The sequence below is a fragment of the Zingiber officinale genome, chromosome 6A (genome assembly GCF_018446385.1).
Source record: "Zingiber officinale cultivar Zhangliang chromosome 6A, Zo_v1.1, whole genome shotgun sequence".
Classification (NCBI taxonomy): domain Eukaryota; kingdom Viridiplantae; phylum Streptophyta; class Magnoliopsida; order Zingiberales; family Zingiberaceae; genus Zingiber; species Zingiber officinale.
In genome coordinates this window covers 116,192,013-116,206,449 of record NC_055997.1, presented here as the reverse complement: position 1 = coordinate 116,206,449, position 14,437 = coordinate 116,192,013, and the positions used below count along the sequence as shown (strand labels likewise).

General features: G+C 37.3%; 2 protein-coding genes across 3 annotated transcripts; one reads left to right on the top strand and one right to left on the bottom strand.

The window, feature by feature from the left end:
- The first annotated feature begins 781 nt into the window (after positions 1-781).
- On the top strand, positions 782-8,698 carry LOC121997624 (ubiquitin receptor RAD23d-like). Of its 2 annotated transcripts, none has more exons than XM_042552138.1 (12): positions 782-946; positions 1,964-2,125; positions 3,336-3,389; positions 4,574-4,635; positions 4,724-4,798; positions 6,910-7,087; positions 7,401-7,553; positions 7,636-7,701; positions 7,790-7,837; positions 7,927-8,039; positions 8,125-8,206; positions 8,356-8,698. In XM_042552138.1, the coding sequence occupies exons 1-12, from the start codon at positions 881-883 to the stop codon at positions 8,470-8,472; spliced, it is 1,176 nt and encodes a 391-aa protein (XP_042408072.1). In that variant the 5' UTR covers positions 782-880; the 3' UTR covers positions 8,473-8,698. The 2 variants fall into 2 exon arrangements, with proteins under 2 accessions (XP_042408072.1, XP_042408071.1); XM_042552137.1 differs by having other exon boundaries at positions 6,907-7,087.
- A 750-nt stretch (positions 8,699-9,448) lies between these two features.
- On the bottom strand, positions 9,449-14,304 carry LOC121997623 (dnaJ homolog subfamily C member 2-like). Its single transcript, XM_042552136.1, has 3 exons — positions 13,953-14,304; positions 13,743-13,821; positions 9,449-11,850 (listed from the first exon to the last, which is right to left on the bottom strand). The coding sequence occupies exon 3, from the start codon at positions 11,774-11,776 to the stop codon at positions 9,821-9,823; it is 1,956 nt and encodes a 651-aa protein (XP_042408070.1). The 5' UTR covers positions 11,777-11,850; positions 13,743-13,821; positions 13,953-14,304; the 3' UTR covers positions 9,449-9,820.
- Positions 14,305-14,437: the final 133 nt, after the last annotated feature.

Here is a 14,437-nt window from a genome sequence, read left to right as displayed (position 1 = left end):
TTGAAGGATATCCGCTGTGTCTGTTGCTTGGGCGAGCGGAATGACCGCTCGGGCAGGATTCTGATATCCTTGCGTCAGCTGCCACACCGAGCGAGATAACCGCTTTGCTGAAAGTCCCCTGTCTAAATGTCGTCCGTTGTTGGGCTGAGCGGAATGATCGCTTGGCCGGAAGCCCACTGCCCACATGCTCTATTGCTTGGGTAAGCAGGATAGCCACTCAGCGGGTAGTTCACTATTCGCGTGCTCGGCTGATGTTGAGTCTGCTGCTAGGTGGAGCGGAGGAGCCGCTCAGCTCGACTTCTGCGCGTCTTTTGGGCGTCAATTTGATTACTCTGTATCGGCTGAAAACCCACTGTTGCATCGAGTGGGAGAGCCGTTCGGCTGAAAGTCCTCTGTCCGTATTGTCCGCCGTCTCGCCGAGCAGGAAAACCACTCGGCTCAGCTTCTACGCATCCTCGCCCGACCGGCCAAGACCATCTATCAGACCATATCAGGTCATTCATCTATTGACTATTTTAACTTTAACTTCCATTAACCTTCACCGTGACAATATGGTGGAGATCCCTCATCATTACCGCATCCATGGATCTGATTCATTTTTTTGGCTGGGTTGACTTAGTTATTCATTCGCTGCCCTTGGCAAGCGAGCTGACTCGGTAAGTTTTTTTTCGAACTATAGGGGCGCAGTCAAAATACCAATAACATTTGGGGTGCAGGATGTAATTTCCATTCTTATCGTCGGCTCTATCTATAAAAACGGTTAGCCTCCCCGTCTCGGCTTCTACTCTCCACGCCTTCGAAGCCGTCGCCCTTCTCTTTTTAACCCTTGCGATAGAAGAAAGAGGACAGGCGATCTGAGGGAAATCGCAGGCAAGAAGAGATGAAGATCTTCGTCAAGACTTTGAAGGGAACCAACTTCGAGATCGATGTCAAGCCCGAGGACACGGTAAACGATCCCTTCTTCTTCTTTATCTTTCCAGCGCCGCCGGCCCCGTCACTTTGGTGGGCGAATCAATGGATTTCTCTTTATTTTGTGTGGTATTTCTACTTTTTCCCAACTATCTGGTGTCCCCTTCTTCTGCTTCGAACTAAATTTTGGCGATTTTGGACAGTACTGATTGGTAAAGATCGTTTCGTTGGAGAGGTTTTTTTTTTCCTTGTTGTTTTGCTTATTTTCTTTGGATAATTGCAAGGTTCTTTAACGGATCCAGTTTAGACGATTTAAGGGTTTTGCTCACTGCAGACTGTTTTGCTGATATATCAATTGGGTTATTTGTGTAGCTGTGGTTACTACAATATAATGCTTTTAATAAAGTTGATAAACTAGGTAACTTAATTGTATCTATGATGTATTTGAGGTAAAGAGGTATGGATCGAGGGACTGGTAATAAGTATTGTAATCGTTAGTTTGATGCTTGTGATGGGGACTGTATTTGGGTGAGAAGGTGGTAAGGTCAAAGCCGTATCGGGTGTAGTCCTGGAGAAGTATATCGAATTGTTTATTTAGGGAATATAGGAGCTCAAAAATTTATATGGTGTTAGAATCTACATCTTAACTTTTATTTTGTTTCAAAAATAAATAAGGTTTTTTTTCTCAAACTTAAATTCAATTTATCCTTTTGGAAGTTATTACCTACTAATAACACTCTATGGTTGTACATGCTAGCAATCTTGTTGTTGATCCGCAATCAATATGTCATATATTGGGAGTAAGACTCCCAGGAAAAAAAAAATGATTGTCAAATCAGGACCATTTCTTAAATTCTTAAATTTGTACCATTACACAGTCATAACTGGTATGTGGATTTGTTGTAGGTGTCCTTTTTAGCCATGCAGAATGATTATTCTGAAATTTGATTCAATAACATTCAAGTTATCACGTAGCCATGATAGAATAGCTTATGCAAAGTAAGCATCAAGTGGAATACTCACTTTCACCTGTTGTCCTATGGTTGTCTTTCAGGTTGCTGAGGTAAAAAATTTTATTGAGACATCTCAAGGGAAAGATGTTTACCCAGCTGAGCAGCAAATGCTTATACATCAAGGGAAAATCCTTAAAGACAATACTACTTTGGATGAGAATAAAGTTGCTGAAAATAGTTTTATTGTGATTATGCTCAGTAAGGTAGAAAATGAATCTTATCTTATTCTAATATTCTTCTGTTCCTTGGTATCTTCTGAAATTGTATGCTTATTGAATATTGGGTCATAATCATGATTTATTAGCATGCACTCAATTTTCTAAAATTGGTGTATACAAGAAAACTTACTTAGTAAATGAATGTTATCTATTTCCATCTCTTATACATGTGCATACACTCTAGGATGACAATGCGTTATGGCCCTTGGATCTGGATCGCGTAATGGGACGGTTTTCTAGCTAATTTGTGAAATCAATCTTTGTCGTCTTGATTTTACGACCTTGATGGCCTATGGTGGTAGGGATAATTTGAGGCTCATTGGGATTAGAGAACCTCTCGATCTAGGTAGATCGAGGGCTTGATTTCTTTTTGTAAATTCAGTCATCATCTTTGTTGCATTATTCCAACCATTTAAATACAACTACTTATGTTCCTTCCTGACAAAGGAAGAAAACAAATACTGAATAAGAAGGTTTTATTCATACTAAAAATAAAAGATTCTAGACTCAGTTCTCCTGATAATAAATATACTCGATTCAATCCTACTCAAAATAACATATACTCGACTTAAATAAAAATCAATTACTATAGCTGAATCAATTCTCTTAATATGCACCATTCTTTCTAAATCTGTCGTGTGTATATCTCTTGTATTTGATGGGCTTACCTATGGTTCATAACACAATGCTGCTAATGAAAGTTGATGTTCTTGTTTTTAATAAATTCTCAATCACAATTTACTATATTATTGCTGCAATGTTGTAGAAAAGTATGCTGATAATAGTTCGACATTATATTTTTTACAGAATGAATTGTGTGGCATTCTTGGTTTCTTAATTGATTGTGTAACTTCTTTTCCATGTACTATTGGATTAATACAATGGCAATACATGATTAATTTATCAATATTTACATCATTTAATGCATGCTTAATTTGAAACACTTCTGATGGATCTTAAACCTTTCCAAATAGTTTTTGTTACCAATAATTGTTGACTCTGGTCAACCTCCAATTGAGCATTAATTTCAATTAAATTATCTCCAGAGTTTGTAAATTGGCAAGTGATGTTGTGATTACCAATGCCTATAACATAAAAAGATGTTTCTTTTACCTGTTATCACATTAAGATTTAATAGATATGGAGCCTTTTTGCTGAATTTGAGTTGCTTATGAGAATTTTTTATCCTTCCCAGACGAAGCCTTCTTCTAGTGGAGCATCATCCACTGCAAAAGCACCTGCTAGTCAGGTAATTCTGATTGTATTTTTACTCTTTTATCACTCATTGGGCTTGATGTTTGATGAAATTCATCTACAATGACAATAGATGCTATATATATATATATATATATAAAGTTGTTTTCAAACATGATGCATGAGAACAATTAACTAGGCATCTCTTTTTTTTCTTGAATATTTGTGATGTTTAAGTTGTAGCTTTCACTTCCACAAGAGAACATTTAAACATGAAGAATTTAATTCATTGAGGTTTTTAGCTGACTCCCACAATCCTTCTAATACTTTTTATCTCTGCCCAGTTTTCAGAGTCATGAATAATAGAATTGTCCTGTTCTGATAGGCACACCTTTGTATTACGATTTATGATTTCTCCATAACAGTGAAGACTGACTGAGGTTTATCTATAGATTGTACAACATCACAAAATTATCTAGTGTTTAAACTTAACTCATTTACATGTTAAAATATGGATAGAAACATAATTGGAATTCTAATCTCATAAAGGCAAGGAATGAAGCTGCATTTGATCAAACTATTTGGTAAATTAGAAGACATATTAGGTCCTTGTTTGATTATTACAATTCTATTTGTTTGCCTGATGGCAAATTGGAATGTCTCACTTTTAGCTAATTGAACTATCAAAAATAGAATACTGCTGGTCATGTATTTGACACATTGTGTTGAGTGTGCCTAGTGTTAATGAGTTCAATATTTGCTTTGTGGGAAAATGAGGTACAATACCCTTTTGTGTTGTGAGGTTGCCTATCATCTCTTTCACGGAATAGTCCAGAACTTCAAATTTATTTTCTATTTATGGATGAATATAATTATTGTTGGTTTGCATTCTGATCTAGAAGTTAAATTAGGATAAGAAAACTGTAATTGGCCCATACTGATAACTCAGATTTCAATGTTACTGAACCTAAGGGCTTCCATATTTCCTTGGAATTTAAGCAATTTGAATATTACTAATGTTATTACGTTGTATAGAACTCAATGGAGGGAATGTGGGGATAACATTCATGTAGCCAACCTAATAGTCCAGGCTAACATGATCTGATGATGACGATGGTGATGATGCTAAAGAATAAAATGCTGACATTTGGAAGGATTATTATTTATTTATTTGTGCATAGGAGTGAAAGCAATATTTTGTTCCTTTGAAATAGTTTCTTAATTTTCTTGTCTGTGTAGGCTCCTGCTGCTCCAGTGCCTGCTGTATCTCCATCTCAAACATCCGAAACCACGTTGCCTCCGTATGTTTATCATATGCAAATAGTAGGTAGCTATTTGAACAAACTAATTTTGTTTGCTAAAATCGTGTTGCTATGTATCACTAAGCAGGACATCTGCAAGTTTACCAGTTCAAATTAATGAAACTACACCAGCATCAGTACCAGCAGCGGTTACCATCACGCCGTAAGTTATATCAAATTTCTAGGGAATTTTAATTTTTATTTGGGTTATGCCTCTATGTAAATATTTTAATTTCTTTTTTCTATTTTTTTTATAATCCTTTTTCAGATCCAATTTTTAAAGGATCCTTTCCTTTTGAGCTCCCTTTGAGCACCTTTGTATTAGGATTTTGCTTACTGTAGAAAGAATCTGAAATTGACACTAAAGAAAATTCTCATAGGGGTAAGGCAAAGTTTGATTGTCTTATCTCAGGGATTGGTATAATTTATTTTAAATTCTATTGCTAAATGAGTTTTGACAGTTCCTTTGAATTAGATATTAGAAAATTGTTCCACTTTAATTTTCAGATTCATGGTTGCATCTCATTTTCACAAAGAATTAGTAAACCAATTTGTATTTTATATTATCAAGTAGACTTCCATCTATCTGATTGAGATTCAATGTACGGTGCTATTGTTTTGACATAATGGTGAAAAGTTCAAAGCCATTTTCCCTTGTTTTGATGTAAAATATGTTCATAATAATGAAACAATGTTCATTATAAATTTTTGTGCTTTTTTGCATGTATAGGTAAATATCCGTTGTTGGTTGTTGGATGATGTGCTACTTTTATTCTTTCATGAAACTTGAGTATAGTAATTGAAGTGACCGTACAGAGATAATGTGTCGCTTTGTATTATCCCTAGATGCAACCATTCCTAGCCATGTCTTAATAATTTGGGCTGCATCTATGAATCTTTGTCCTTCATTGAGCTCTTTGTAAAACATATTATTAATAACACTCTCAAGTCTTTTTATTTGTTGCTTAATTAGTAAGCTTATTTAGGGGGCGTTTGGTTCTTTTCTAGGAATAGGAATCGGAATCGGAATCATTGTATTGTGGAATGGAAATGGGTATGAGCATGGATATCACTCTTAAAAGCAATGTTTGGTTAGTTGTATATCTTCTATCGGAATAAATCAAAGTTTCCTTTTTTACCCTTAAAGGAAAATAAGAGAAAAAATTAGATGTGTGAGAAAGATAAATGTGAGAGAAAAATATGATGAAAGAGAATGATGAGAGAGAAAGTATTATGAGAGAGAAAGTGTGATAAGAAAGAATGAAGAGAGAGAGTGTGTGATGAGAGAAAATGAAAAAAGAGAGTGTGATTGGAGAGAGCATGATGAGAGAAAGTATGATGTGAGAGAAAGTATGATAGGAGAGGATGAAGAGAGAGAAAATATAGTGAGAAAAAATGAGAGAGAGTGTGATGAGAGAGATTGAGGAGAGAGAAAGTATGGTGAGAGAAAAAGAGAACAGTGAATATGATGGGAGAGATTGAGGAGAGAGAAAGTATGATGAGAGAGAAAGTGTGTTGAGGAAAAAAGGAGTAAGTGTGATAAGAGAAATTGAGGAGAGATAAAGTATGATGAGAGAGAAAGTGTGTTGAGGAAAAAAGGAGGAAGTGTGATAAGAGAGATTGAGGAGAGATAAAGTATGATGAGAGAGAAAGTGTGATGAGAAAAAAGAGAAAAGAGAGTGTGACGGGAGAGATTGAGGAGAGAGAAAGTGTGATGAGAGAGAAAGTGTGATGAGGAACAAAAGAAGGAAGAGAGTGCGATGGAAGAGATTGAGGAGAGAGAAAGTGTAATGAGAAAAAATGAGGAAAAAGAGTGTGATAGGAGAGATTAAGGAGAGAGAAAGTGTATGATAAAATGATGAGAGAGAAACTATGATGAGAGAGAAAATATAATGAGAGAGAATAAGGAGAGATAAGTGATATGAAAGAAAAAATAAATAAATATATTTTGATATTTGATATTAATGGAAAAAATTTTAGTTTTAAGTCAAGGGTATTTTTGGAATAAGGGAATATTTTGATTGATGAAAATAGGGTAATGGCTCATTGAAGGGGAGGTACATGGGAATGAGTCATTACCCAATTTCAATGATTCATTCCCTTATTTGTATTCCTATTCCTATAATCCAAACATTAACAATGGGAATCAATGATTCTCATTCCCATTCCCCACTCCTATTACCCTAAACCAAACGCCCCCTTAATGTTTGATTTATATTTTTCTTGCATTTACTTTTTTTTTTCTCGCTCAATGTTTTCTTCTTTCCACAGCAGCAATGAAGCAGACACATATGGTCAAGCAGCATCTAATCTTGTTGCTGGCAGTACCTTGGAGCAAACAATCCAGCAAATTATTGATATGGGGGGAGGAACTTGGGACAGGGACACTGTTGTTCGTGCCTTACGTGCTGCATATAACAATCCTGAAAGGGCTGTCGAATATTTATATTCCGTAAGCGCCATTTATCACCTTGTCTGCCATTATATTGGGAATTCTTAGGGTATATTTCCTTCTTTGTTTATGCTCCGTGAATGCTACCTCTTGTTTGTCATTTATAATGCGAATGCTTGGGTGAGATTCCTTCCTTAACATTGTGGTGTCTGAGATTCCTTTTCTTAGTTTGAGTTTTCAGTCATTCACATTCTAGAGTAAGTCCAAAAGTAAGGTTTTAATTATTTCTAAATGAATGGGCCAGTCCAATATTCATCCAACTGGGTTTCTTTATAACAATGTGGTGTCTGAAAAGCAAATTTCCGTATGCCAGGGCATTCCTGAACAAAATGAACCTGCACCAGTTGCTCGCCAAACTGCAAGTGTGCTGGCAACCAATCCACCACCTGCCCAGGCACCACAACCAGTTCAACCTGCAGTTCCTTCAGCCCTTCCTAATGCTAATCCTCTGGATCTCTTTCCTCAGGTAACTGTTATGCACGTGGCGTTCCTGCTTCCTCCCTCTGCATTGCTAAATTTGCCCCTCTTCATATATGTTTCTGTAACAGGGCCTCCCTAATCTTGGGTCCAATGTTGCTGGGGGCGACCTTGACTTTTTACGTAATAGCCCACAGGTATTTATGATTTCCCTAAAATAAACTATAGATACAGATTGAAAATGCTTTTCTTGAATATTAAACTATATTTTCATCTTTGATGCAGTTTCGAGCCTTGCAAGCTTTGGTGCAGGCAAACCCTCAAATCCTACAGGTGTTTTGTCCTTTTATTTCTGCTCGCGTTCAATGTTTGCATTATTTCCAAATCTGACCATTTGAAATTAATTATTTGTCAACTGGCAGCCTATGCTCCAAGAGCTAGGGAAACAAAACCCTCAGCTTATGAGGGTCATCCAGGAACATCAAGGGGAGTTTCTTCAATTGTTAAATGAGCCTGCAGAGGGAAGTGAGGGGGGGTGAGGAAGAATTTTTGTGCTTTATATATAATTTTTCATACCAAGAAATTTTTCTTCTAATCCTTTTTCTTGTTTATGTATATAGTGGCTTTTTAGATCAGTTGGCTACTGCTGCAATGCCACAAGCTGTGAGTGTTACTCCAGAGGAGCGTGAAGCCATTGAACGGGTAAGTTGACTTCACAATCACATGGAAACGGCATCGTTTTGAATTTTTACCACATCACTTGCCATTTTCAACAAATTCAATTTGTAGAATGGCAATTTGGAATTCTTTTTCTTTTTTGAGAACGAAAATTTAATTATTGTTTCTGTCAGCTTGAAGCCATGGGCTTCGACCGTGCACTCGTGCTGCAGGTCTTTTTTGCATGCAACAAGAACGAGGAGCTTGCTGCTAACTACCTTTTGGATCATATGCACGAGTTTGATGATTGATGACAACACTCCTATATAAGTCTGGACATCTTCTGGACCAATCATGATCTGCAGTTCCATGAACTCAAGCGAATGAGCCCTGTGTGGTATCAATACATGCTTTGGTGGTTGTGGAATGCTCTATATAGTACTATTTGTTTCTCTATAGTTTATGGGGACACTAATTTGTCTATAAGAATTGTGTTGCTTTGGTCGAGTTGATAAGTTATACTTTTAGGTACAATCATATTTTGGTTTCCAGTGCGCCCATCTCATTCTCATTGTTGAAACTTGTGACGATTGATTTCCTCGCACTGCAATCTCTCTTGCATGATGTTTGATATCTGATTTTATTTGACCCATCGTGTGCAAGTTTTGAATGAAACTTTTTGCTGAAGTTTGTTTGGTAAGGTTTGATTTTTGTTGGGTCATTGTGGTTCACTTGCAATGGAAGAGGTTGACGCTCTTGGATTCCTGTGGTTCTAATGAGTTATTGCAATTACTTTAATCTCTCTAATATGGGAAAATAGGGATTTGGATAAAAACATGCCTCTTCACCGAGTTTCATCGTAGAAGGGCTATTAAGTATTTTTCATTTTAAAAAAAATTACCGAGCTCAATTAGTTTATTGGAATCTTTAAATTGGCAGTAACTCCAGGGAATAACTCAAAAAGCTCCAACCGAGGCAAGCTGCAGCTTAATGTATTTCTTATGACAGGTATTTACCGATTAATTCTGGAATGATCCGACCAAATAGCTCGACATCCCAATTTATCATTTTAAAATTCATGAATGCTTGAGAGATTATGTTTGAGCACCATAGCTCAGGGAGCCTGCAACTCAGCTGAGGGCAACCTATCTCTTTGCTGGCGAATATGATATTCAATCCATTCTTTGTTTTGCACATGGACTCGTTTTCTTGTTATATATATAAAACCCACAAAACGCTTAACATGGATACAGAACCCTCCATTACAAACAATAAACAAAAAGAGAGTGAAATAATATCATAAACCAATTAGATTCTTGAACTCTCAGATATCACAGCTGTAATAGTAGTAGCTTGTCTACCAAAGATGACGAGTTATTTATATGGTTCTTTTAACAATATATCATAATGATAAAAATGATGGCATGTGAATCTGTAGGCTTCTCTCTAGTAAAAAAATCTGAATGTTTTTTTCTCAATTAAGAGAAAATGGTGGGTGATGTCATATCAGGGTTGGATATTGCCAGGGTTTCTCTTTTTTCCATTTTTGTGGTATGTATAGGAAAATTTCATGGCAAGATCTGATACCTCTCTCAGATGTTTTTTTGACTGTAAGTGATTCAGCTTCACAAGAAAAAGATGAGGTGGTTGCAGACTAGCTTAGTTTTCTGTGCTTTTCTTGTTTCGAAAGCTCTCCTTCATCAAAGTAAACTTTTTTTTGCACTGTACCATAGTTTTGCCAGGAACAGCAGCAGCAACACGCTCCCACCGTTGGTTTGCATCCTTCGGGAATGTTTTGAGAGCCTGGATAAGAGCTCTTTCTTGAGCTTCTGTCCAAGTATCTTGTTCTGGTGTAGAAGGAAGCACCTCTCCAGGTTTCTCGCTTCCTTTGGTGCTTGTAGAGTGTTTAGGTGGTGTGGTTGAGGACACACCATCGATCTTTTTCTCGATGGGAGACACCTCATCAACTGCCACTCTGGTTGATAGAGGCGATGAGATAGTTTGCACTGGTTTCCTCTTCTCGAGGAAGGAATCGAAAGCTTTTCCAGAATCAGGCTTCTGAAGGAGGACTGTTTTTGTTGCCTTGAGAATCTCTTCAACAGATCTCCCAGTACCAATGTATTCTGAAATGACCTCCCATCTGCGCGAAGTTCCCTTGGGATACTTCTGTATGGCTTTCTTGAGCATTTCAATCTCTTCTTTTTCCCATAGCTTGTCTTTCTTCTCAAAGTTGTTCGCTGTATGATCCACTTTGACTTGTGCAGCAGTAGTTCTGTTAGGTTTCAGATCACGATCTTGAAGACTAATCATCTGTACATTTCCACTAAGTTTTGTGGCATCTGATGCATCTCTCAGCAATTTAGCTTTCTCCATTTTCTCTTTACCATCCATGTTGTCACACAAAAGTCTGAGTGACTCCACCTTAAATGACATGCATATACTTTCCACAATATCATCAGAAAGACCGAGCAGATTGTCGGAAATCAATGGTGCAGATAGTGTACGTAAACGACTCCTTTCTTTGCGCAAGAGCTTCTTCTCCTTCTCCTTCATTCTTTTCTGTATCAGAGCAGCTTCTGCTATCTTCCTCTCCTCTTCCTCCTTTTGCTGTCTCTCCTCTTCAGCAGCCCTTCGCACTTCTTCTTCGTACAACTTCTTGGCCATTGACTTTTCCTCCTTTATTCTCTGTTTCTCGGCCTTTTCCTCCTCTTTCCTCCTTAAAATTCGAGGATCTCTCTTGTAAGCATTATCAACGAGGGTCCTAACTCGTGCATATTCCTCCTTCCTAGCCTTCTCTCTTAACTTAGAATTCTGTCGTTCCATCCATCTCTTATGATCACGAGATTCAGCTTGCTCAAGATCAAAATCATCTGCATGAGGGAATTCTCTCCAACTTTTGAAAGTATACCAGAAATTGTAGAAACTGTCTACGTCTATAATAGGAGTGTTATCATCTCCAAGTGAAGGAATCGGCTGATTGACTGACCATTTCCCATTTCTCATAAATGCCGGACCAAAGACTTTAAAGAAGTCCTGCGGAGTACAGTCAGTTGGAATATCATCATCAAATTCATCAGTGGAGTCATATATCCTTCGTTTCTCTGGATCTATTAGAACCTCATATGCTTCCTGAATGGCCTTGAAGTGACTTTCAATCTCATCCTTCTTAGTTTGTCTAGCCTCTTCTGTTTCTTCTGCAAAAATAAGTGCAGCCTGTTTGTCAGGATGATACTTTAAAGCAGTCTCACGGTAACTTTTTCGTATTTGTTCCTCAGTAGCTAGAAACCGCAAATGCCCTAGGCCAAGTAGCGAATAATGGTCTTTCTGTTTGCTTCCACTGCTAGATTTCTTTTTCCCCTTGCTTCCATAAGAATCAGAGGTTGGTAAGTAATCTTGGGATGATCGATCATCAGATAGAACACTTTGGGTATCTGTTTCTGTATCATCATCATCACAAAACCCTGATAGTTTAAGTGCAGCAGAATGAAATGAATGCCCTGCTGGTTCAAAATTGGGAGCCTTTATAGGCAAACAATTCGATGAGAAGAAAACGGGCTCCCCATTCTGAAGCTCTGATGAATATGTAAGCAGCAAAAGGTCTTTGTGACTTCTCATATTGCATAAACCAATTCCCCAGTATATATATAAGAACGAACTGACTTATAATTATTACAAGAGCTCTCCAAAACCTGTCAGACGGACAAAGCTGATAAGGAATTTATTTAAATAACTTGCCTAAGCTGCAGGAACGAGTCAATATCAGTTAACAGTTATGGAAAGAAAAGAGACAGTAGGAATAAGAATTAGGTAATAAAACTTTGAGTCACTACTTAAAATACAATGCCAAATTTTGAGCTTTACTTATCAAGACAAATGTCCATTACCAAATCTCTACCAATCAAACTACAACAGTACAACTTCAAAATGGTTACAAACTTGTCGACGGATAGCACAAAATTAAGGCAAATGAGTAAACACTTCCAGACTGGAAGAACCTTATGGTCTTATTATTCAGTAAAATCATATCAAGCAAGTTGGTGTAACTTGCTTTCTGCTTCGGGCAAAAGAGGATTCATAAATCATAAGATCCTTCGTAAAGTTAATTTCAAAAAATAAGATCTGTAGTATAATCTAGAACCAGTTCAAAATATCTCATATATTCCTTTACTCTTTAACTATAAGTATATTAAATAAAATGCAGCAGTTAATATTACAATATTTATTTTGTTACATACTATTTTAATAACTTATTAAAGTTTTAGGCTTGTGAATAATTGGATTAGTTACTGCACTGTATTCCAAATGGAGTTAATTGAAAGTTTCATTATCAATTTGCAAAATCAAATATTAAATTACTAGGAAACCTCAAATTTTCATTTCCACAATATGCGGCTTAGCTTCAAATTAAATGTTGTACAGTACTGATGGATTTTAGACATTGCAATATCTTTTATACACTAGCCCTAGCTTTATTTTCAAATCCAAAGTTCTTCAAAGTTCCATACCTCAAAATCAATTCGATAGATTTTAACCAAAAAAAAAAATGGAATAACAAATTCTAGCATTTTATGTGCAGCACTGATTGGTTCTATACATCAAAATCAGATACATACATAAAAAAAACATCTATAACAACAAATTCAAGCATTTTATATGCAGCTATATAGAGTTGGAATATCTGTGGCTAGGAAAAGAGAAAAGAGGCAGTAGTGGTAGTGTGGAAAGTGGTTGAAAGAAGGGGAAAACACAGACAGTAGGTACAAGTGAACAAGAGCAAAAGGCAAATCAAATGGTGACAGATTTATCAGATAATAATATAGAAAAAAATACCTAAGAAGTTTTTCTTCCAATAAAGAAGCCATGAAGAGACTATGGCTGATGAACAGGTCTTCAGCAAGTGCGGTAAGAGGCTAGCAGCAAAATTTCAAGCAAAGCTCACAAGAGAAAAGCTCCCATTGAACCAAACCAGATTCAACCCAATCTCATCCAATTCGATTCTAAATCAAATGGGATTTGCCCAAATTCAAACCCAAAGCAAACTCCATTTAACCTCTAACCAAAACCTCAGAGAATCTATTAGATTTCCAATTGAACAAGCCTAATTACATCAACATCAGCCCCTATATATAATAAATCATCTTTAAATAAATCATTTCAACTTCAAGTCCATCAATTAAACCCTAATTGATCATACTTAGAAACAAAAACTAATCAATCACTAATTAAATTTTGGGATGTAACATCACCCCTACCTATAAAAAATTTGATTCTCCAAATCCAATCGGAACAGAAATTGAAATGAACCACTGAAACATTTCAAAGAAAACAATATGATGACTAGATTTGTTACCTCTTTCCCAAAGGGTTCTTGATCACTCAACATATGAGATAAATCAATAAAATTAAGTACTCACAGAATCCCAACGAAAGCAAGGTACAATTTTTAATAGACACTCCAGGTTTTCTCTTACAATTAACCACAAGTTCTCGATCAAACAAGTTAATCCACACCAAATCATAAACAAATCATCTAATCCACTCTAACTCGATAAAAAGATGCAATCTAACAAGGAACACTTACCAAACAAAAATCTGGACGACCTCCAACTTGAAAGAAGACGATGCTAAAAGGCCCAACAGTTGCTGCCCTAAATCTAGAACTGCCACCAATAGATCAGTAAGGGAAAACATCTAGCACACAAGACCCAAAAAGAGGAGAGCCGCTGTTCTAAACTAAAAAGTCGGCTTGCTGAAACAAGAAGGAAAACAAAGGAAACATGCAACAACTTACTCCAAATCGGGATAGGAAAAGGCCCGGTGATGCGGCCGGATCGACAAACAAGCTGCTCGGATCCAAACGAAAGGAAGGCGAGTATCTCCGCTCAAGGATTCTCTGGTAGGAAGAAAGGAAGGAAATTGGCAGGCTCCACTGCTGCCGCCCTGCTGCCTGACCGGGGTTGCGGCTTGCAAAGAACGGAAGGGCAAGGAATGATCACCGGTGTCTCGGATAGGGGCCGGAGCTCGTCAGGAAGGGAGTGAAGCTCGCGATCAGGGTGGGCGAAGAGGAAGAGCGCGAGCTCAGCCCGGGACTTGCATGGAATCGCGACGGAAGGGGCTCGCTCGAATGCGGGATTAAAAAGGAAAGGGGCGGCGGCGCTGGCACCTCATTTCTCAACCCTAAGTCGATTCCCGGTGACCCGAGCCACAGACTGAGTCGAATCCAATTCAAGTCTGAGTCGAATCCGATTCAAGTCTAAGTTGAATTTAACAAACTAT

Coding starts and splice junctions, on each gene's coding strand:
- LOC121997624 (XM_042552137.1), top strand. CDS start 881: ATGAAGATCTTCGTCAAGACTTTGAAGGGAACCAACTTCGAGATCGAT. Junction 4,799..6,906: donor GCAGCGGTTACCATCACGCC/GTAAGTTATATC, acceptor TTCTTTCCACAG/CAGCAATGAAGCAGACACAT. Junction 8,207..8,355: donor AGCGTGAAGCCATTGAACGG/GTAAGTTGACTT, acceptor TGTTTCTGTCAG/CTTGAAGCCATGGGCTTCGA.
- LOC121997623 (XM_042552136.1), bottom strand. CDS start 11,776: ATGAGAAGTCACAAAGACCTTTTGCTGCTTACATATTCATCAGAGCTT.